A 24475-nucleotide genomic window follows, 5' to 3' on the forward strand; every position below is an offset into this window, starting at 1 on the left:
AAGCTGCCACATGTGAAACCGACCTTGACACAATTTGTTAACAATATGGCGTCAACTCACGTTTGATGTCGTGGCCACACTTTTAAAATCTCCTTTTGCGACAAAATGTGAAACAGTTAGGGCAATTTATTTACACAGTCAGGTAGTTTGAGCAATAACACATGACTGTTGAGTCCTTTCATATGAAAAAAGCAGCAGTAATTTGTCAAAACGGGTGAGCATGTTGGACAACTGGTAGACAAGAAATCGCGGCACTGCTATGATGCGAACATGCCCTGTTGATCACTTATGGCTTGTCCATTCAATGTTTACGTTTTTATCATGAACTGCCTGCCCATAAATATACACTATAAGACCATAACATTAATGATCATAGCTATCATGTGGTGGCAGGTGGAGTTAAGCAACGTTGGTCTCGGATGTATGGGTGACCACGTTTAGCGGTTTGACTCCTGAGAGTTTCTAGGGCTTCGGTCCTGCCCCACACTGAAGCACATGTACCACATGTGGTGTCTCCTTGGGCAAGTGACTTTGTACGAAATGTGCCTCTGTTCACCCAGCAGTAAGTGGGTACCCGGTAGGATGAGATGGTAATGTGGCTGTTAACCTTCCAGCGCCTTCTCTGGTTGTATACTCTCCAGAGAGCTGAGAATGAAAATCAGTTGCTCACTGATCCATTGAGGGTAATAATGGTGTAGAGGTTTCAGCATGAACTGCTACATGGAGGCTAGCGCATATTATAAGTGCACATTATTATATTTGATCTTTTCATACCTTAGATTTGAATAATTTCTGTAAATGAGCATCATTAACAGAAAGACAATTTGCGCTGTCGTTTCATCTCTAGCACCGTGTGCATAATAATAAAAAAAATCGCTGTCATTCGCATGAAGTGCAATTTGCCAGGAAAAAGTCAAGAAGCGGGGTAACCACTTTACTAATCTCGCCATATTTCGCAATCTGATGCATTGCATAAAATATGAGTTACACGATATAAAAGCTGATTAGAGTGAAGATGGTTATAATTTTGATTGTGCACACTCAGTGTTTGATATCTTAATTTACAGTTGAAATGGGACATTTTTACGGGTCCATATATGGTCCCGTGGCAAAAAGTACTGCTAACAGCTTCAGCAGCCGAGCCATTAGTGATGTCATTTGATCGTGATGTCATGGTAACCAATGACGTCACCATGGTCTACAATGTAGATATCGCTTGATCTCACCCAAGCATATCTCCTGTGGGAGCCAGTTTTGGATGATAAATTGACTAGACATGATGTGCTTTTCAATTGGCATCAATCAGTATGGTTGTCGCACAAGCTTTTCCAAATGTAACTGTCGGTAAGTGAATTTCACTATCAGCTGATACACAATCATTTTATCTAAAAGTTTAATATACGCAATCGTTTTATCTAATAGTTGTAATTTACACATTAATTTTATTTCAATGGCGTATTTTTAGCTTTTGCTGCATATTTGATATGCTAGGATTTTATTTGTCTGCATATTTCAATTTATTTAATGTGTATTTTACGCAAATACGCAGCTCATCTCCAGCTCTGAGGTTTCATTTTTTAAGATGATAATGCACATGCTCATCGTGCCAGGATTCTGACCTGATTCCTCCTGACATCTCTGACAGTGCTACTGATATGGACGTCATGAAATTATTCACTGATGATTGTTATATTGAATCGTTGTGGATGGTTCTTTTCCTATCTTTTAGTCAACACAATATAAAACCCGAGTTTGGTTATTAATGGCATTCAGTATAAAACACATGGTGACCATGGTAATGCTTGCATTTTGCTCTTTGAATGAGAGGTCAACAAACTGTCTGAAAACACCAAGGTATTTACAAGCAATGTTTGTTAATCTTAATACTTGCTGTATGTTTTTGCTTATGGCACAATAAAGTAGGGAAATTAACACAGTTTTAACAATGTCAGACAAAATGTTTTGCTTGTCAGGTGAACACCCGACAAAAGGTGAGCAAGGGAGGTTTTCACCACTCTCAGTAAGTACATGTAATATAATTGTTTCATAGTATCAAACATCTTCCCAAAGCAAAGGAGTTAGCTGACTGTAAATGTCCAGTCTCTACCCGTGCTAAACAGGGCTGGAATTATGGAGCTATATATTTTGGCTGGACTAACGGGTCTATGCAAAGTCCACTCACTTGAACTCATGCAACAAAATCAACAAATGGTTAGTAAACCGCCGTGCAGATTTTGACCGATTGCAGGACTTGCAAAGCATGTGTACTGCCAACTCGGCATCAACAGATATTTCATGTTTTTATTCAAGGTGTTCACGTGATTTGATGCACTTCGTGAAGTAAGACCTGTTTTATCACAAAATAGATTTTGGGTATCGATCAGATTTTCTTGACTGGGCGCCACCATTTTGTTTGAAGCAATGCAAGCGATATGAGAGGTGGAATCTGATTGGTCAATAGGAGGTACATAGAAAGGACATAACTTGTTACAGCCACTGGTGGCGCTACGATCGAGCCCAGAAATTCCAGTCTAGTTTAATAGACAGTTACCTCCCTTGCCTGGAGGAAATGAGTATCAAACACCTTGAATGGTTTCACATCATCAGTCCAATGGAGCATACATACCTCAAAGTTATCAACTATGCCCATTCTTTTCAAAGCCATCAAGCGACTGAAAAATAAGAAATCATATGATTATCTACATACATAATAGGCACATAGCAATGATTCATGTTATCTTCAATGATTTTCTGGCCTATCAGCATGATAAAAACTAATGGGACTGGTAACTTATTGGGCAAATGGGGCATGTCTATGCAGTGGAAGACGATGGCATCTCCTTTCTGTGATGTTTACCAACCACAAGCAGTCAAAGAAGTTGGGAAGAGGTCAACTTCTGGGCTTGGATAAAGGTGGCAAATCCACCGAACAAAATTGTCAATTGGAGATGGCATTCCGTCAGGGATGGTTGATCTGTCGGGACAGAGTGTCCAATATGACATTTGTGGATCTCTGGGAAGTGCCTTGGACGAAAAGCCTATATGCAAAGGGAGTCAAAAAGATGGAAGAACTCTATTGCCCATCTTGTTTATGTACCAAACTACTGAATCATGAGTTGCGATGCACTGTGAATCTCGGCCCAAAGTGATATTGCCAAAATTACTGCCTCTAATTCCAAGTTGTTGATATGGAGTTTCATTGTTTCATTTTGTCTACGTACCAAAGCCCTGCCAATTGAACATACAGCTCCCCTCCCCACTGTTGAGGCGTGGATGAACAACTGATGGGTTGGGATAAATGGGTTCAAAGAGACTCCAGGGGGCCATCTTCCAGGGGGATGAACACCTTACCGAGCTTCGTGTTGAATACAGTTATTATCTGAAGAAGTTGAGTAGGAGTTTTCTCGGACTTCAAAACGTTGACCAGCCACACTAGCTGTATAAGTAGCTTCTGAGTGAACTCAAGGTGCTTCACAAGAGTTGACTGGTCTTCGTGGTCTTGAATGCAGTCTTCCATATAAACTTGGAAAATAATCATCTGAATGTTAAGGAATTGCATGATTGGCTTTGTAATATTGGTGAAAAGGCCCGGGGCTGAGGATATTCAAAACAGGAGACCTTCCACCAGTAATGCTGACCTTGAATATGAACCAGAGATAATGGCGATACCAATGAAGATAAGTGTCTTGTAGGTCCAGGCTGACCATTTAGTCTCTTGGAGGGATGATCGTACACAGCAGTGCAATGAAAATCATGCGAAAATTTGTCGTCGCTTCTAGGTACTGCACGCTGAAAATCTTCATGTTGAAAATCATTCGAAGCTTTTGCTGTCTTCCTTTGGACCAGGAAAATCGGTGTGTAAAACCTAGGGGTTGCGGGACATGCCTGTCCAGCTTGGCCGACTCTCCAGCTTCCTTTGCTAAAGTAAAGAAAACTGTTCTGGTACTTGACGACTTGTAGCTCAATTGTCCTTGGTGTCATTGACCTCTGCCACAAAAGGAGCCAGTGTTTACAAGTACTTCACAGAGGTCTCACTGTGATATGGTGAATTGAGGACAACATCATTCCTAGGGTTGTTGACCTTCCTCCGAGTGTTAATTTGAGAGGATCCACCGATACTTGTAAATGAGTCTCCTTAGTCACATTCTGGGCAATATTCTGGATCTTGTTAACTGTGTTGTCTCTGTAATTTGAGAAGATCCACCAAACCTAGTAAATGACTCTCATTTGTGACATTCTGGGCAATCTCCTGGATCTTGTTAATGAATAATTAAGGTAGTGGACCAAGGCAGCTGATAAAGGCACACCTTAAAATGATCTTCCTAGAGGCTGTATTGAAGGCGTAACAGTAGTCATGTAGTGAGACAAGAGGTCAATAATTCTCTGGAAATTGTCATGGACAAGCGCCATACAGTAGTTAACACCCCATGTGTACCACAATCTGTCAAAATGAAACTGGGAGGCAACATCTGGTCCTCTTGTTTAAGAAATAACATAAACGTCTGGGCGAGATTCTGGATGAGGTCAGACATGACTTGACTTGGGAGGTATTGTGATGGCAGATGAAGCTGAGTTAGGAACTACGAAGCCGGTCAGATGATCCTCATTAGAGCGACTATTTCTGTAATCAAAGTGACGTATGGCAGTAATGTTGTAACATTGAAGTGACATAGGTCCATATTGTTATCAGGATCCCCTTGAGCAGCCAACAAGTTATTAACTGTAGCGACCGAGGAGGTAAGGTCTTCTGGCCAGTCCAGGGTTGTAAAGTTGTAGTTATGGCTTGCAACAGCGAGTCAAAATCTGTGGATGATAGGACTGGTTGATCCCAGTGATCGCAAGAAGTAGCTAAGGTTGACAACTAGGCGGATCCTGTCTGGTATGAGTATCCCAGGGTTGGGTCCATTCCGTAGAATGAAACAGAGATCTGCTGGTGGGACTGTAGATACTGAATTCTTTCTACAGGTGAAGTGCCTCGCCGGTGTGATGTTGATCCTAACGTTGCTCTCATGGAGGCATATATCAACAGTAATCCAACATAAGAGTGGTAATCCCAATAAGGCGGGTATTGATGTCAATCTACATACGTCAAGGAGAGACATAAGAGTAGTGTTGATACCAGCTATGATATGTCGCTACATCAATGTCCATCTTCAGGGGAATGTCGATATGCATGTCGCTGTAGATCTGAATCCCAGGATCTAGATCTGGCCTTGCGTTCTGAAGGTTGGGATCAACCTTGCTCCTTTGAGTAAGAGCGATATTGGCCCAACTGTCACTGTTTATTCCTCTCAGAATGCTTAGAATTCTTAGAAGTTAGATTTCTGTCGATCCTTAGAACCCCAATGTTGCTCTGTCTCAGAAGTGTGAGTGAGTGAGTGAGTTGGGTTTAATGTCGCTTTTAACATTATTCCAGTTATATCACGGCCTGTCAGCTTAATGTGGTAGGAAAGCCCATCTTTGTTGAGAAGGTAAAGGGGAGCCTGATACTTCAATCTCTATAGTCTGTGACTGTTCATTATGTGTCTGGGGCGAGACTTTGTCTTGTGAGGGGTTGGCAACTTCTGACATCTGCTGGAACATTTCGAATGAGAAGATGGGGAGGGAAAGACAATTCATAGTTGAGCTTCTCAGTGGTGATCATTGTAACCAAGGGGAGGAGCTGTCCTTGGAAAGAACTGTCAACTATATGTCATAGGTGGTTGAGCAATCACTGATATGTCGTCAGGTGCACTGGGACCAGTCGTAGTTGCTGTTTTGGCAGGAATATCCTCTTTTAGGAAACTGTTAGATATGATATCATCTTCCACTGATAGTGTTTGTTTGTTCTTTAACGCCACACCACTGATAGTGAAGTGATGGTAGATGAGGGAGGTCCAACAGACAGCCATAATCTTGAAGAGAACAGACGCCTTGTAACTCGTTTCAGCTTTTCAAAATATGACAGTCCATGTTTAAAGTCTCTGGATTTCTATCACCAGTCAACAGTGCATTTTTGACACTTGCTGGAAACTTTGTTCTAGGGCGTTTGCACACCAGGTTCAAAAGAAGAAAGAAGAAATGCATGGTGTGAGATAGAATAAGTTAAAAAATTATAATTTTGGACATTATTTAGGAACTGGTTATTTAAAATAGGGAGGGGGGGGGTTTGTCCTGAACAACTGTAGCATGTTTTTAGAGGGGTGGGGGTGGGGGGCATTCATGAATTAGTATATAGGGAGTGGTGGGGTGGGTGTGAGTTGTCAGCAATATGATACAGTCCTAAAACCAATCCTGCCCCACCTTATAATAAATGGCCAGTCCCTTAGCCTACATATCTCCATGGACTCATTAACAGTCATTAATTAAAATCTAAAATTGAAATGGTAAATAATACAATGGATAATATTATTGATGCAATAAACTAATTACACAATAAAACTTAAAAGGTAAAATCTTGAGCACATTAACTCCACGGTGAAATGCTGCAATACTAAACATAACAGTAAAGAATATAGCATGCAGTTACTTCCCTTTACATATGGGTACTGCTTTAATGTGCATTTCCTGTTCATGGCAGCAGTAGGAGCTTGTGTGCTTCTTTTGCCCTTTGCAAATTTGGTCAATGAAAAAATAAAACTAAAATGATTTACAAATTCAGAAGTATGTTTCATTCACAGAGATTAAGATTAAATATATATTTGTCTCATAAAATAGGCCGGAAATAGCAATTACCTGTCAACACATTTTCTCCCCTATCACAGGGAACAAAAAGTAAATTAACATGCACTTCAGGGAAATTGAAGTACAAATAAAGTGCATTTTATAGATGGAATTAAAATGTGCATTTTCAATAGTCCAACCTGACTGGTTTATTGAATCGCAACACTGTAGCGAACTCAAACATGACAGGTTTACTCTAGATCAAGAACAAGGTACATTTAACAGTTGCAACTATAGAAACAAACATCTATTACATCATAATAACACAACACATGTAAAGCATACTTGTAACCAAGGAATTGAATGAGTCTTCAACAACATGTGCTTATAACAACAAACAATGGAAGGTAATTCAAATGTCAAGCTAAGAAATGTGCACCACCAATGAAGGTAATTGATCATCAGCAGAAGCTTATTAAGTTCCCACATAAGTGTGAACCTGTATGGACTTTGGCTGATGAGTGCAACACAAACAATCTTACTGAAGAAGGATCACAGCGGAATCACAACCCAGTAGAAAAGTGAAAGAAATGGCCTGTCAGAAGAGAAGTAGGTATGGGGGCAAGCACTACAACATAACCAGGGAGGGCAAGTAAATGGCGCAGGCATCAGACAAGCATCATCAAAAGGTTGGGAAGGAAACCTCACAGGGAAACGGACACAGACGTTTTTGAGTGCAGTAAAACTGGACAATGGAGGGTGGAATATTTACACAATGGTAGTCAAGGTGACCAATTAAGTACAATTTCTGTTTAAGAATAGACACGATTCTCATGTGGGTCAGCCTGAATGTTTTGCAAATGAAAGTATAGATATAAGCTGTAACAGTACATCAATGATGGGACCAGTAGTAAGCATGGGAGCGTATTCCGCTAGTGAACGGTACAAAACATGAACAAAATCATATATTTTTCAGAAAATACACATATCAAAACAAAACTTTGCACTGCACTTCTTTTATTAGTATGGAAACTATTCTCTAAATTTGAATCTATGAAGCAGTTTTGTAGTTAAAGGTCGCACACCCCATTGTTTCAGTAAAATAATTCTAAGTGAGAAAAATCTGGGCTTTTTCAGAAAATCCAAATACTGAAAACAAAACTTCTCAACATGCTCAATGCACATGTCGTATTAGGATATAAACTGTACCCCCAATTGGCAAAGTATCCACGAAGTAGTTTTCATGTTATAGGTCACACAAATGCTGAAGCAATATTTTTTTTATTTGTTCACTACATAAAAAACCATCATATTTTTGAAGAAAATACAAATATCAAAATCAAACTGTACACTGAACCTCATCTATGAGTATGTAAATGTTTCAGTAAAATACTTCTAAGTAAAGAAATATGCAAAAAAGGTGTATTTTATCAGAAAATCCAAATAATGAAATCAAACATTGTAATGCAGCTCTCCCATAGGTATAAAAAGTGTTTTAGATATGGGTATTATTAATGTGTGGTGTCACCCTGGGGAAGTGACTTAGTTCAAACGTGCCTCTGTTCACCCATTAGAGAATGGGTACTGATATCCCAGCTAACACACGACGTTGTCACAACGTTGTGGAAAGGTTGTTGATTGGTAATGTCGTGAAATAACGTTGTCACAACGTTATGATAACGTCAACGTGCAACGTTATTTCACAACGTTATAACAACGTTGCACATATACGTTGTGAAAACGTTGTGCATCGGACATCACACAACGTTTTGTAACTACGTTTCTGAAACGTCGGTGAAACGTTATAGAGTTTGCTTCTCGATAGTCATAAAGGAATAGAACTGCTTTATCAAAATCAACATGAATTTGTCAGAATACCAAGGCAGTAATGCATTACCTGTCTGTATATTCGGCATTTGAATTTTCATCTCTTAATGCTAAAATTTCAAGAACGTAATTTCGTATCTCTATGACAACGTTAGTATTATGTTACATTGAAACGTTATTCCACAACGTAACAACAACGTTGCAAATTAACGTTGTGATAACGTTGTGCTTTGGACATTACAACACTTTTTGTAAATGATGTTTAGGAAACCACTTATAGATCTAACATCTCTTAGTTTTATTTTTTTTAAACATATATCTATTAACAAAGTTATCTGTCTACTAAATGTTGTCACAAGCAATATTACAGTTAAAAACAATTAGCGCGCATTTTTTGCGGCGAGAGAGGGACTGCTGAAAAGTTTAGCCTGTTGCCTCGTGAAGTGACGTCAGAATGACGTCTCATTGTCGCGAAAGATTTGATGTCACCAGCCATCTTAGTTCAAGCTCACTCCGGACATATCATAACTAAGTGATTGTGCAGCAACTGGAACTGGACAGATGATCTGTTAATTCGGATGAGGTAAGTTATTTTTTCAAAAGCAGTCTCCGCTTGTTGATATGTTTCTGTACATGCAGATAGCCAAATGATTTAAATGTATCGTATTATTCAGAAGTGGCAGGGTTTAGAATGCAGTTAGCCGATCACTTTCACTGAGCGTCAGTATTTGATACACAGAACATGAAGTATATATAGAGGTGAAGGAGGCCCAAGATTTTTTTCCATATTATTATTTTATGGATACCAGGGTAATTACCAAGGGCAAGCAGTATGTGTTTGACCAGAATTCAGTCTGGCGGCGTTTTGTGGTCGTCATATTATGTTCGGGTTCCGATCGTAAGCGTCTGTAAAAAGGCCTAACTTATGCATCACCTACTGACCACTGACAGTTATCGCCATTTCTTGTTATTTCTGAAATCATTACTGTTTAAAGTTTACATGTACAAATCTTCTGAATTTGATGTTTGTGAAACAATGTGGCTCATTCGGGCCATGGGAAAGGTTGAGTAGATTTCTCTTATACAGCGAAGAGAGGGAATCAAAACAATGGAAGTATTTTCAAATCGACTCTCTGTAGGCTGCTAGTTATAGCCCTAGTCTAAAGCGCTCAATGTTATGAAAAATTGTATTTTCGGGAAGAGACAGAAACATACTTGTTGTTTCCGAAAAGGCCTAATTAGCACTGACTGAAGTAGCCTAAATGTGGATCATCTGGTTGTTGGTGCTGTCTATAAAGTTTATTTTTGCAAGGCGCTGATCATGTGTATTTTCAATATTTCCAAAAAAGAATCAATTCATCATTTTCCGATAACTAGATCTATGTCCGACGCCCTTCTAATGAAATCGGGCAAAAGAGAAACGCGTCTCTCGTCGCGAGCCATAACGGGGTGTTCGAGGTATTGTCCTCACTGGTGATAATAAGCTAGTCGATAGTCAAAAGTTAAATATCCCCATATATTGTCAGTGAGTTGGTTATCGTTTGTTGATTTTTAAGTGAGATAGATGTAGCCAATGTGCACAAATGAAAAATACAATGGAATTGATAGCAAACATATTCGTTCGGTTTTCGAACTCCATATGTTGCCACGTAGGCTACCATACTACAAAATTATATTTAACGATATTGATCTGTATTATGTTCACTAAATGTAGTAACAAATAAATTTCATATGATACTTGGTTCTCTGAAACATTGTGACAATGAGAGAGAATAAAATGGTGATCAAAAACTGAACGAGTAAGTTCCAGTGCTCGCTACGAAATCGTACAGTAGCTATATAAACAGCGCTGCGATGAAGATATGAGTCGTAATTAGCTACAATGCCTCTCTAATATATCTGTTCTCGTTTGGATTCCGGTTTAGAAAAGGACCCCAACAAGCCATATGTTTGTAATAACATGATTGTGTGTCATTGTAGTCCGGTTGTGAGACGTGGCTCACTATAACAATCACTGGTTTGCCTGACCGGTTTGTCAGACCGGTGTAGATCTATATGGAAATCAAATTACATTAGATGCTTTTTTATGATGGTACTCATAATTTTGTTACTTATATCTGTAGCCTGAGATATTTCCGGTCGCACATTATACATGGGGACTTTGGATTTACAGTTTTTCCTACATTTTAGGCAATTATACAATTTATGTTATCTTTTTGGATAGACTATAGTAGTATAGGTAATGGGGGTTCTGGCTCACTTCCACTGGAGCAGGATTCATATACCTATACTGCTACTACAGATGGAATTTTTTATGCCAAAATGATTAAGCGATTCAACGATAGTCATGAGATGTATTAAACGAAACATCATTATTAATTAATAATGAATAAAATTTACTATAGCCCACGAGGATATTGGAAAGGTATAGGAGCAATAAAAAAATTAGCCACCGCGGCTAAGGTATCTAAAGATGTGGCCAAGGATTGGTTAAAGAAACAAGCGTTGTGGCAAATATATTTACCGGCACCGCGTTATATACCGAGGAAGAAGTTTGATATTTCTACGACGAATGAAGTTCATCAGGCTGACCTCTTGTTTCTTCCCCACGATAAGGTAAAACGCAAAACATATAAATATGCTTTAACAGTAGTGGATGTGGCTAGTCGATACAAAGAGGCTGAGCCATTAACCTCGAAAGATTCAACAGAAGTAGCTAATGCACTGAGTCGCATATATAAACGCGGACCACTAAAATGGCCTAAGCTATTTCAAGTAGATCCCGGTCGCGAGTTTATGGGATCGATAACTAAACTGTTAACAAAGCACAACGTCAAAATCGTCCGTGGTGAAAGAGAGGCCCACCGCAGTCAAGCTATCGTCGAAAGATTTAACAGGACATTAGCGGAACGTTTGTTTGGCTATCAGTATGGGATCGAAATGAAATCCGAGCGATTGAGATCAACCGAATGGGTGACACGATTATCAGCCGTTGTATCAGCGCTGAATAATGAAGTGACGAGGTTAATAGGGAAGAAACCATCCGATGCAATTAAAATGAAATCCGTGACTTCTGAATCTTCAGCACCGAGGAGAGGCATAGAACAAAAACTTCCGGATAGAGTAAGGGTAAGATATTTATACCAGCCCGGTGAACTCGAAGGAGGCCTACGTCGCGCAACCGATCCTATATGGTCCCTTAAGGCGTATAACATTAGTCGATTGGTTACGAAAGAAGGAGAGCCTATTCTTTATTATCTTCAAGATGGACCGGGTAGGGCATTTGTACGAGAAGAGTTGTTCATAGTTCCCGACAGTACGGTATTACCACCATAACCATAAGCATAGGTAGTTACACCATCATTATAAATCCATCTCTTTGTATCTAAGGGGGATAATGATGTCTTGTTCATTCTTAATCCATATATCCTATGATCGTAACTTCTTAAAGAGTTCATCTCGTGTTTGAACGTTCTACCGTTGAATAATGATTATTTATACTGTTCGTGTTTGATATGCTTTTTTACCACATACTTCTTAACACCCTTAGCTTTTCTTATCTCTCCATTATCGGATTTCTTTATAGAATACATCTTAGGTCTTAATCCTACATACTCCGCTATAGGGGTCCCAGCACATTCATCCTTCATCTTACCTAACACCTTTTTATTTACTACGCTGTGCAGTGGATTATCTTTGGGGTAATCGCTCGTGTCGTACATATCTATTTTTCCTGCCATATCTTTATACACATCCTCGGTTTGTATTTCCATCAACAAAGAATCTGTGTCGGTATATAGCACCTCGCATCTATCGCCGTATTGCTTCTTAAGTTCGTTGTAATAAAAGTCATACATTAAGTGTTTTGACAAGTCGAGAATACTCATACCGACGTACACCGGTCTGTTGAATTTTATATTACTTTTCTGCATATGCAACGCGGCTAAGTCGTTATCGAATATCTTGCTTCTGTTAAAAGCCGGACTGGCTATAAGTTTCCTGAGTCTTTCTTCCTGATTAGATCTGACTAATTTAACATCAACACGCTTCCTTAGATTCTCCATAGTTTTACCGAATACCGAGTTATTCATGAGCTTATATAGATTCTTTTCGAAATCGCTGGTGGCTATCTTTCTTAAATCTGTGTTCAGCCTTGATCGAACTTTAGAACTCTGTGTATTTTCTTTAGTTTCATACCTATCGATAGATACAACTGGAGATTTCTGTAGTGAACTATATATTTTGTTTTATCCATCAAATTTGGTACGAGTTTTTCTACGTTAGCTAACCTTGTATTACCCATCAATGAACGTTGATATTCCGACATCCAGTCTTTATTAACCATTAATCTTTCGGGAGCTAGCGGATAACTGTTATGGTCTTTATGTAAGGAACTCGGATATTCCAAGTCAACTTCTAGTATGTACCCTTTATTCTCATCATTATTATTGATATCATCGACCCGCTCAAAACCACCCGTGGGTAAAGGTTGACTCATAGCCCATCCGTACAAATTGTGAGCGTCGAGATATAATATGTGCGTGTCGGGTTTACTCGGATCTCCACTAATTTATTATTAGCCTTAGAATACCTTTTCGCCGCCATCGATATACCCCCTCTTAATCCTTTCTCAATAAACAAGTGCATATCGTAATCTGTGAGTAGTTTTAGTTCTACGCCGGTCTTCTTCAACAATGCATCCCACGATAGTCCAGGACTGGAATAGTACCATGCCGGGTCCAAGCCGTATTGTTTTAAACACGTCTTTCTAAATATCTCGAATATATCGGCGAGTAACAGTACATCGGTTTTTAAGTACAGATCGTGATAATCGCCTAAATTCTTACAACCTAATTTATCCCAGACAGTCAGAGCGTGTTCATAATCGGCATCTGTTATTCTAGATTCTGTTAAGTTACTATAGAATGATTCGAGGGGTGGTAATTCAGTTTCTTCGAATCTAGACCAATCATCCATATATTCGTAAGGATATACACCTTTTCTCAGCAGCAAATGACGAGTTATCTTATCGGTATATTGATTTGTTATCGCGAAGTCATCGGGATTGTTCACTTTAGCTAAATTGTCCAGGGAAGATAACAGAAACTGTACGGAGTCTATGAATCTAAGCCCATTACTTTGCTTTATTCTAGATTTCCCATCCTTGTCCCTATAATGTATAGGTTTAGTCAACGAGAACGATATGTATTTTTCCATATTGTTAGGAATGCACGTTAAAACGCCGTCGGGCTTTGAGATAGCTTGCATAATGAGATGTGAAGGTTATGAAACACAACGGGGATGGGTATTGTTTGAGCATTCATTTTTAGTTTCAAGTTACACTCGTTATGAGCGGCTCCCCGATAATTACCCGTAACGTGACAATGATCTCTTACGGAATCCCCATCCAGAGGTTTATTACAAACGTGACAACTCGTTGACTTCTTGTGGGCCCTCCAATCATCTATCGTCATACGCATGGGTTTCTTACACAATAATTTTTCCCTGATTATTCTCTCTTCATTTTGTAAATATTCTAGGAACTTTCCAGCTGCATCGGGACCTCTGTAAATCACGGGAGTGTTTGTTTTCCCATCATACCTTACAACTATATATCCAAACCCACAAGGAATATGTTCTTGAGTTTTGTACGTAAAACTACTATCATTATCTTGGTTGGTATTTTCTATGGGCTTGATAAGCGCTTCGAAGTCGGCGTAAATTACGTACGGTACTGGCATTTGATTGCAATAGTGTTCAAATTTTAATATATTTTTTCCCTCTTTAGGCATATCGATCCTGATAGCATTCTGCCCAACACCTCTACAGTCTTCTTTATGCGCTTCTAATAGATCTTGTCTGCTGTACCCATGCAGGCATCTTTCGCAGAAATATTTCTTTTCCTTATGTTTTGTTTGATCGTATAGCACCCTGTTTAAACTCTTTATCCATGTATAATGATATTTTCCATCTTTTTCGATCAGAAATGAATTGATTCTGGGATTATGTTCCAGAGCGGAGCTTATCCTGTGTACAACAATTCCTTTAGAATGTCCGAAAACATTTATAGCTAAATTATTTTGCTTTTCCACCTTATCAATTTGTGATATTGGTGTAGGTTCGTCTATACCATCGAAGTTGAGTCCATCGTTTTGGGGATGGCTAGAAGGTCTATTCGGATTTTTGTCTACGGGAAACAATGCAGATCTTATCATCATTCTTAAACAATCATCGGATTTATTTTTTACGTTAATTATGGCTTTTTTCTTCTTATAATACGGGGGTAAATCTATATAAGATCCACCTTTGAAGGGCATATAATTCGCTATATCTAAATATAAACTATCGATTCTATCCACACCCCAACCCGAACCTCTATTAGTCCAGCGTTCTAAAGTTTCCTGTATCCTCTGAATTGATGTATCTAATGATGCGTCGATAGTATCGAATTCGGTTATAACTTCTTGATTGCTACGGAAATATGGTTCGGTATATTCGACGCTATCGTCTGCGTTACTTTTACTCAATGACATTTTAATCGTCAGCTGGTATTGTATACTATGTAAATCATCTAACTCCTCGTTAATTTTACTCGATATGATGGGCTTAATATCGTTAACATCCATGTTGGAATTAATATCCATCTTCCAACCTCTTAGATATTTACCAACGCCGGCGGTTGTGGGTACAAATATTAATTCTTGTTGTTGTTGAATATCATCCTCGTCTTGTTCTTGTTGATTATTATCAACATCATTATTATTATCTAGTAAAGCGATCAATTCAGCTCTTCTCATTCGAGAATAACCTCTCAGCCCACTGTTTCTCGCTTGAGCTTTGAGTTCTCTAACAGTCTGGGGTGGTCTGTTGTATTTCAAACCGAGTAAGGTAATCAATTCAGCTTTTCTCATACGAGAATATCCATGTAGACCACGTTGCTTTGCCATAGCCTTCAACTCTCTGACAAAAACCATTGTGGTTGAATGGTATATACAAAATGATTCATTTGTCTAAATGGTTGTTTTTCATATATAAATACGTATTCTCCCCAACCTATTCCTCTCATTGATGTAATCTCTCTTCCTAGCATAAATAATCTGCTTCCTAACCTTATCAGCACCGTGACTCTTACATAAACAGTAACTACATTTGACTCCAATCCCACATACAGAACAAACGTAATTTTTAAAACCCTTTCTGATGTTATAAGCGTGAGTACCACAGTAAATACCCACAGATGGCTTCTGACATTGAATCGATTTCCCCATGAGTGTATATTTGCATAGATTCATGGTTATACACATATCATATCATTTGTCTCAAAGGTAAATCACATCTACACTATTGTATAGCTGAAAATCAATAGAGCAGATAACCCCATAATCACAAATGTGACCCCGCGGTTCTTTTGTTCCTCAGACGGTGTATAAAACTGACTCATTGTTGGTCTAGGTATTGGGTCGAGTTTTTTCCCATAAACGAGGAAGTATTCGTGCATGGCAGATTCGACATCCTTAAACGTTTGAATTGAATGTCCTTCCTTAATCAGTTGTTCATGAATAAAGTCTAATCTCTTCATTCTCTGCTGTGTATATTGTAACTGAGCTGCTTGGTATTGTTCTAAAGCTTCGTTATGTCGTTTACGCTCCTTTTCAACTTCTTTAGCGTTTGATTCCCTCATACTGGAAAATAAATAATTACTCCCCGAAAAAGCTAGAGCATCAACAACAGCTCCACCGACCATCATCGCAATTGATGCCATATAATATAAAATATTCAAATGTTTAATTACTTCATTATGTCTTCCGGGATAAGTCCTTGTTTGATGAGCATATCCTTCGTTGCCATTGCTAATCCAATATCCAGAACCATCATACCTATATCAAATCCATTAAAATCTAGCTTGGGAGGTGTGGCTTTAGTAATCATTTTAGCCATACGAGCATAGCCAATGGCCAAGCCGGTGACCACCGCTGAATGATACGTCGCGTTTACCAACATTTTACCATCTGTAACTGGAGTAGTCATGCTTCTTTTAGCATTATATGAGGACTAACCTCTAATTGAACTTGTTGTTGCGGCGGGGGTGACGTTTTCTCTTCTCCGGTCTTATAAAAGAACCATACAGTCGCTATACCAGCAACTCCTACTAGTGCCCATGTTTTAATCGGATTTGAATTATTTATTAATTTTGCTTTGCGTGCCAGCCCTCCCTTTCTTCCTGCAGCTATTTTTTGGGGGTTCTTAGTAACTCTGGGTTTTAGTATTTTCTCATTCACTTGTGGTGCATCCTCATTCACATCCTCATTCACTTGTTGTTCCGCAATCTATTGTGGTTGCGCAATCTGTTGTGGTGTCACCTGTTGTGATTGTGTTTCCGCAATCTGTTGAGTCTCCATTTATATTATTTAGTGGGCACGTATGTTTAAATTGACAATACCTAGCCGTTATTAAAGCTGTGGTGAACGGAGCTAAGAACATTCCGAATCTATGATAAAACTCACAGCTCACTGAGCTTATAGCGTGTTCGATGAATGGGTCTTTCTCTAGAGATTCGCATAAATACATGCGATGTTCTGCCGGGATGGGGAGAAACGTACTAGCTACGACTGTGTATAGTTGTATTATAGACGACCCTATCGTTTTAGTCATTGTAGCTCCCAGTCTAGACTCGTAACGCGCGTACAGTTTTTTAATCTCTTCGTCGGTCATGTTATCAATTTTTTCGATGGTATAATTTTCTCCCAAATATTGGGAACATTTTCCACCGGCTACCAAAGCCGTGAGTCTTTCTCTATGTTTATCTAAAGATTTATCTACATCAGATTCTTTGAGCATTTGTTCGATGAGTTCGTCGCATTCCATAATGTAATACCTAAGGAGATATTTAAGTCTAACATAATATAATATGACGTATCCAATACATCCCGTAATAATGAACTGTTGCGAAAGAATGATGATTTCGAACCACATTTTATGTAATCGCCCGGATCGACTCTGTGTACCCCGTCGTCATTCATTACCCAATCTCTCGATAGGTATGTTTTGTTAACGCTTATAGTCGGGCACAGAATAATAATATGATCGAAAACGTCCCGATAATGACTTTCTAAAATATCTAGAATAAAAGCTGTTTTTCCGCAGCCCGTTTGCCCGCATATGATAGCGCAGTGAGGATCTTTAGGTAAAAGATTATCAATAGATTGCTTGCACGAATCTCCCATTTTGTATATCAAGTTGCGCATCCATAATCACGTACAAATATATGTTTAATTTACCAGCCAATTCCTGGAGCTTCGTTATCTGTATGGTGACACCCTCGCTAGCATTTTCTATTCTCCTCCCACTGCCGTGTAATTGGTCATCGTCCGTTGTTTGCATGTCGAGCCATAGCGCGTACTTTGTGGTTAGGTATTCACCCATCGATACACTCCCGATAGACAGATCTTTCACGACCGCGTTAACTTCCGGAGAGCGTTTTATAGAAGGAAGTTTTTTAATCTCATCCCACTGGTGATACGCTAGCATTCCTTGGCTATATAGTTGATTAGGAACGCCCTCGATAGTCAATTCTACTTTCGTAATCTTGGGATTGTAGAACTTCTCGGTATTTCTTTTAAACGCATCGGAGGGGTCCTCGAACAACATTAAAATACCCTTCAACGACCTCGTGGGGACGTTTAGATTGATATTCCACATCATATCTTTTTTGTCCCTAGTGATCTTTCGGTGTGGCAGCACGCAATCGTACAAAATGGCTAAACTTCCCGAATACTGGTTACGAATTTGTCTGGCTAATTCGGGATCCGTTATCATATTGTACTCGAGCGAGATATTGTCAATGGAATAGCTAGCATCTGCAGCAGCTCTGATTACTCTACCGTAGTCGTTAAAAGTGAGTTCGTATTCTAACCTATCACCTAAGGATGCTTGATAAAAAGGCATGTGGGAATCTAGTAATTCAAAGTCTAGGGGAATATAGAATCTGTTACCTAATGCGTCGGCAACGGCCTGATCTTTTACGACAGTACCATCACCACTAGAAGCATCTACGCGCAGTCTCAATGTGTTCTTATTACAAATACCTTGGTACTGTAAGTTTTCCCGCTCTTTATCCGTTCTCCAGAGATCCATGTAACAATAGTATACATCGCTATCGTCGATACTCAAAACCTCATTACCGCTAATTTTAATAGCGATTTTCTTAACGATAGCACGACCTATGTTCTGAACGGGCTCCCTTTTAACGTCGGTAGAAGTCAAAATAATCGTAAATGCTAGTCGGACAGTTCCCGGAACTAACACATCGTGTGCGCCGAGATTAGGAAAGTGAACCAGAAGCGTTTGATTCTGATCGATGATACTAGGATTATTAGTTATAGTAACAGACTGACGAATTGCTTTGACCCCTAATGGATCTCGAAGTCTACGTTGCGGGTTTAACTTGCGTCCGTATTGCGAAGACATTGTTATATTGAAAACATGTACCCTATGTTTAATATAAAAATGACTAATTTTGAACATAATGACTTTGATCTAAGTACCTTTGGTGACTTTGATAACCCAATCGAAGATACTGATGAAACCAACTTTGGTGGCACGAATCTTAACGATGAAATTTTACAATCAACCGTCAATGATTATTACGATTCCTTTAAAGATGATAGTCCTATTGTTCGTGACTATTCAAAGTTTACGACAGAAAGTAAAGGAATATTGCGACTGCGTGGCGCTCCGGATATTGATCTTATGCATTCTCGTACTCGTAAGCCCCTAGCCTTGTCTACAATAGCTGCTAAACACGGCATCGGCACTGTTCGTGATGAATTAGGGTTTGTGGGCTACTACCGACGACCAAAATTTTCCGCAAAGACTACTAAGGCTCTTCAGACTATGAGGAAAGAACTCGTTAATACAGATGATTTGGAAGCAGCCTCGATGGTGGCCTCGGACAGACTCGGAGAAATCTTAGATACCTATTACGATAATTCCACGTTACAGGTACCACCATATTCAGAGTTCAGTATTAGGGAATTACGAGGTCTTGACAAGGCAATGCGAACTATGCGGGGAGAACTGATAAATAATATAGCCAAGCTATCCGAAATCGACAAACATATAGCTCAAGAGAAAACAAAACTCGAACAGGCGGGCGATGAATTCAGTAGACGCCGCGTTGCTGAAAGGTTGCGTAACCTAGAAGAGGAAAGATTGGCCCGCCTCGAAGCAGCTTCCAGTAATAGAAAGGCACTTCGTTCGCAAATCAGTATTCGAGAAACTATCGATCAAGTCCTCAACGATGATACTACACTGGCCGATAAAATTAAAACATTGTTCAGAGAACAGGGAATAACAATTGCCAGTATTTTAACCGCGTTGGGATTTATGATATCGACTTTGACTCTCTCGTTAACAGGTGGCACAGGTGGCACAGGTGGTAGTACACCGCCTAACGATAAAAACGGTATAAGAGAGTGGATAAAAAAGCATTTAAAAGCATTAGGTTCAGCACTGGGAAAGCTAGCTCAGAAAGCAGCGGCCGCACTTCCCGGTATAATAGGTAGTGTTGTTTCCTGGCTATTGAATTTATTAGCTAAAACCACCACTTGGCTTAGTCAAAACTTGTGGGGGTTGATCGTAGCAATTGCAGGGCTGTTGTACGTATTCGCTAAGAACTATTTAACCACCAAATCATGAGTAAACCAACCGAGACTCCACCCACTACAAGCGCTGTTTTTTCATCGATATGTTGTTGATTTTTAGCTGCAATATGCGGTGACACTTGTGCATTAGTAGATGTTTGTGAAACATGTGGTGTTTGTGGCTTGACTATTCCCTTTTCGCCCGTGATCGTTTGCGTTATTAATTCGACGTTTATATCTGAATTTATACCTGGTTTTTGTTGATCGGTAGCGATAACAATTTTATTATTATAACCGATCACTTGACCGATCTTAAGTTCCATATTACTCGGAGACATGTATAGTCCCGGTGCATAAACAAAGTCCACTTTGGATTGAGCGTACTGTAATGCATCTTGAAAACGCTTTATAGACGATGGTATGTCAACTGGTGAATTAATGGCGTCCTCCACGTTTGAGACAAACTGTTTTTGCGCATCGAGCGCCGTCCCAGAACCGATAATGGACGTTCGTTTTGAGATTGCGCACCGAGAATTGCCCATACATAAGTTCTTATCGATTCATTAACTCTTACAAATCCTGGATTAGTAAAATTATTTTCCGTTTTATCATTAAGAAATTCATTCCAAGCGTTTTCGGTATAAATTTTTTTTAAATTGTATAAATTTTTTAACAATATAAATTAAACCACTCTTAAAACTCATAATATCCCCTCTCCAATCGTTACTATAAAGTTCCCAGCCTTTAATCACCGGTATTATGCCAATGATCATATATTCTTGCGTAAAGTTTGCTGGTACTATACAACTTACCAAAATTAACTGGAAGTTTATTAAGTACTCTATATACATAATCGCTTTCTTCTTTGACGGATTTATTTTCCTCTGTGTAAGGAACACCTAGACCATGGTTTGCTCCTTTAATGCGCCAATCTTTACTCGTAGAAACATTAAATTCCTGACAAATGCGCTCATACGCGGACCTATCATAATTATTATTTGTGGAATTCCACGCTCGATCCTGCGGTAATGGAGCACTAATTTCTTTAAGTATATGTCTAATCTGATAGTACACGCGAAATGACATAACAGACTTATTCAGTTCAAATCCTGGAGCGTAAAGAGATACGCCACATCCCGTTGTGGCACACCATATGGCAAAGTTTAACTGATTCTGCCAAAATTGCATCGGATTGTGAAACCAATCATGCACCATTTTATCGCTAGTTGCCGTGACTCTGTATTTTTCAAAGATATCGGGGAATTTAACGAAAAATTCAGCACCAGAGGCAGTTACTATAATCGATTGATTAGTAATGTATCTCGATTTCATATTTAAGTTATGATATAGTATCATTGTATATTTAATATGTATGTTACACTCCCGGGAATAACAAATGGTCAGTCTATTGAACTGCTTAATACAATCGATAACTCGGATGGACAACTCGAAGTAGCTCTATGCGATGTAACGTATTACCAACGGTGGACCAATATAAGTGCTGCGAGAGGTAATAATGAGATATTTAGAATAGATGACCAAAATAGAATTAATAGAATTATTACTATACCTGATGGGTATTACAGCGTAAGCTCACTCAATGATGAATTTTTTAAGTCTAATGATGAATTTTTTAATCCTATTGGAATAAGTCTCACACAAAATGAGGCGACCAAGACAGTGAAAATCTACAATGAAGGATCAAATATACTTATTGGTAGGAACTTAGCAATTACACTTGGATTGAATCGGGCAATAACATTACCACACGGCACAACAGTGATTGCAACGAATAACGTACCTGATTTAGTTCCCTATAAAGATTTGTTCATTCATCTTGATCAAATAAGCACGACGGATAATATTCAACTAGAAAGTCCTTCAACTCTGCTCAGAAGTGTTCCAGTGAAAGATGAAAAATATAATAGTGGTTTAACGGAATCTTTCTCGTTATTACAATATAAAAAATTGAAGCGTGGTATTATTTCAGACCTCAAAATTTCTGTATTAGATGTAAAACACCAACCCGTACATATAGGATACTTAAGTGTAACACTCCATATTATAAATAATGGTTGATTCCATATTTAAGTTATGATATAGTATCATTGTATATTTGATATGTATGTTACACTCCTGGGAATAACAAATGGTCAGTCTATTCAACTGCTTCGTACTATCGATAACTCGGATGGGCAACTCGAAGTCGCTCTATGCGATGTAACGTATTACCCACGGTGGACCAATATAAGTGCTGCGAAAAATAATAATGAGACAGAAATAAATGGTCAAAAATACATTATACCTGATGGATATTACAGCGTATGCTCACTCAATGATGAATTTTTTAAGCCTAATTGAATTAGTCTAACACAAAATGAGTCAAATGGGTTACTGATTTTAAACTCTGGAAAAAAGGATGTAAAGCTTTACAGGAACTTAGCATACACACTTGGATGGGGAGGAGAAATAACAGTAATCAAGACATCAGATCAGGGACTCAATTTACCCGATTTAGTTCCCTATAAAGAGTTGTGCATCCATCTTGATGAAATAAGTACAACGGATAATATTCAACAAGAAAGTCCTTCAACTCTACTCAGAAGTGTTCCAGTGAAAGATGAAAAATACAATAGCGGTAGAACGGAATCTTTCTCAACATTACAATATAAAAAATTAAAGCGGGGTATTATTTCAGACCTTAAAATTTCTGTATTAGATGTAAAACACCAACCTGTACATATAGGATACTTAAGTGTAACACTCCATATTATAAATAATGGTTGATGCATCAGGCCCTGGAACGATAAGACAATGTAATACAATTGCGCTTTCCGATCTCGGAGACACAGAAGGATTCGGTAAACCCGGTACCAATGGTAAGTTATACGCTTTACACTTACACGATAATGTATACAAGTGGAAAGAAGTTACATTCACGGGTAATCTAGAAGATTTAAGCGATGTCGACGTTACTAGACTCCTTAAAACCACTCCGTACAATATTATTTACAACAGTGAGAATAAATGGACTATGGTCGAAGCAAACATCAAGTGGCTGCTGAATATCGCCATTATCCCACCTTATGCGATGATGGGTAAGGGACATAATTTAACTAAGATAATAAATAGTGGCATCGTACTCGCGGCCTATATCCCGTCAAAACGAAAAAGTGTGTTAGTCACTCCCCTGCCAGAAAAACCAGGTCATATGTTATATAGTCGTCCGGCAATCCAAAATGTTAGTATAAATTTGGTTACAGAATTCGATGATATTAAACAGAACTTGAGTGCAATACCTAATATTTCTACGCTTATTATTGAAGTCTTGTTCGGAGATGCACCGGTAGATGCCTTCGAAATATTACCAAGTCTATCGATTAAATGGCTCAAGAAACACGAGCGTCAACGTTGCAGTATTATTCATGTCGGAGCATCGCCTGTTACAACCCTCGAGGGGGTTCAAATTATTAAAAGTGACAGAATTTCTCTTTCTAAGATATTCTTACCGTATAATATACATTTGATAAGGTTGATGTATACTATCAAAACATTTAAGCAAGACCAATTAAATAAGCACGACGGATAATATTCAACTAGAAAGTCCTTCAACTCTGCTCAGAAGTGTTCCAGTGAAAGATGAAAAATATAATAGTGGTTTATCGGAATCTTTCTCGTTATTACAATATAAAAAATTGAAGCGTGGTATTATTTCAGACCTCAAAATTTCTGTATTAGATGTAAAACACCAACCCGTACATATAGGATACTTAAGTGTAACACTCCATATTATAAATAATGGTTGATTCCATATTTAAGTTATGATATAGTATCATTGTATATTTGATATGTATGTTACACTCCTGGGAATAACAAATGGTCAGTCTATTCAACTGCTTCGTACTATCGATAACTCGGATGGGCAACTCGAAGTCGCTCTATGCGATGTAACGTATTACCCACGGTGGACCAATATAAGTGCTGCGAAAAATAATAATGAGACAGAAATAAATGGTCAAAAATACATTATACCTGATGGATATTACAGCATATGCTCACTCAATGATGAATTTTTTAAGCCTAATGGAATTAGTCTAACACAAAATGAGTCAAATGGGTTACTGATTTTAAACTCTGGAAAAAAGGATGTAAAGCTTTACAGGAACTTAGCATACACACTTGGATGGGGAGGAGAAATAACAGTAATCAAGACATCAGATCAGGGACTCAATTTACCCGATTTAGTTCCCTATAAAGAGTTGTGCATCCATCTTGATGAAATAAGTACAACGGATAATATTCAACAAGAAAGTCCTTCAACTCTACTCAGAAGTGTTCCAGTGAAAGATGAAAAATACAATAGC

The 24475-nt window shown here is 38.7% G+C and overlaps 1 protein-coding gene across 1 annotated transcript in view; it reads right to left on the bottom strand.

The window, feature by feature from the left end:
• LOC139463724 (ubiquitin-like modifier-activating enzyme 5) overlaps nt 1–24475 on the bottom strand; it is a 96996-nt gene that overhangs the window by 65670 nt on the left and 6851 nt on the right. The window contains exon 2 of the mRNA XM_071244975.1: nt 2627–2672. Within this exon, the coding sequence (XP_071101076.1) occupies nt 2627–2672 (46 nt within the window). The remainder of the gene's footprint in view (nt 1–2626; nt 2673–24475) is intronic.

This window comes from Haliotis cracherodii, unplaced genomic scaffold (genome assembly GCF_022045235.1).
Source record: "Haliotis cracherodii isolate W230 unplaced genomic scaffold, xgHalCrac1.p SCAF_16, whole genome shotgun sequence".
Taxonomy (NCBI): domain Eukaryota; kingdom Metazoa; phylum Mollusca; class Gastropoda; order Lepetellida; family Haliotidae; genus Haliotis; species Haliotis cracherodii.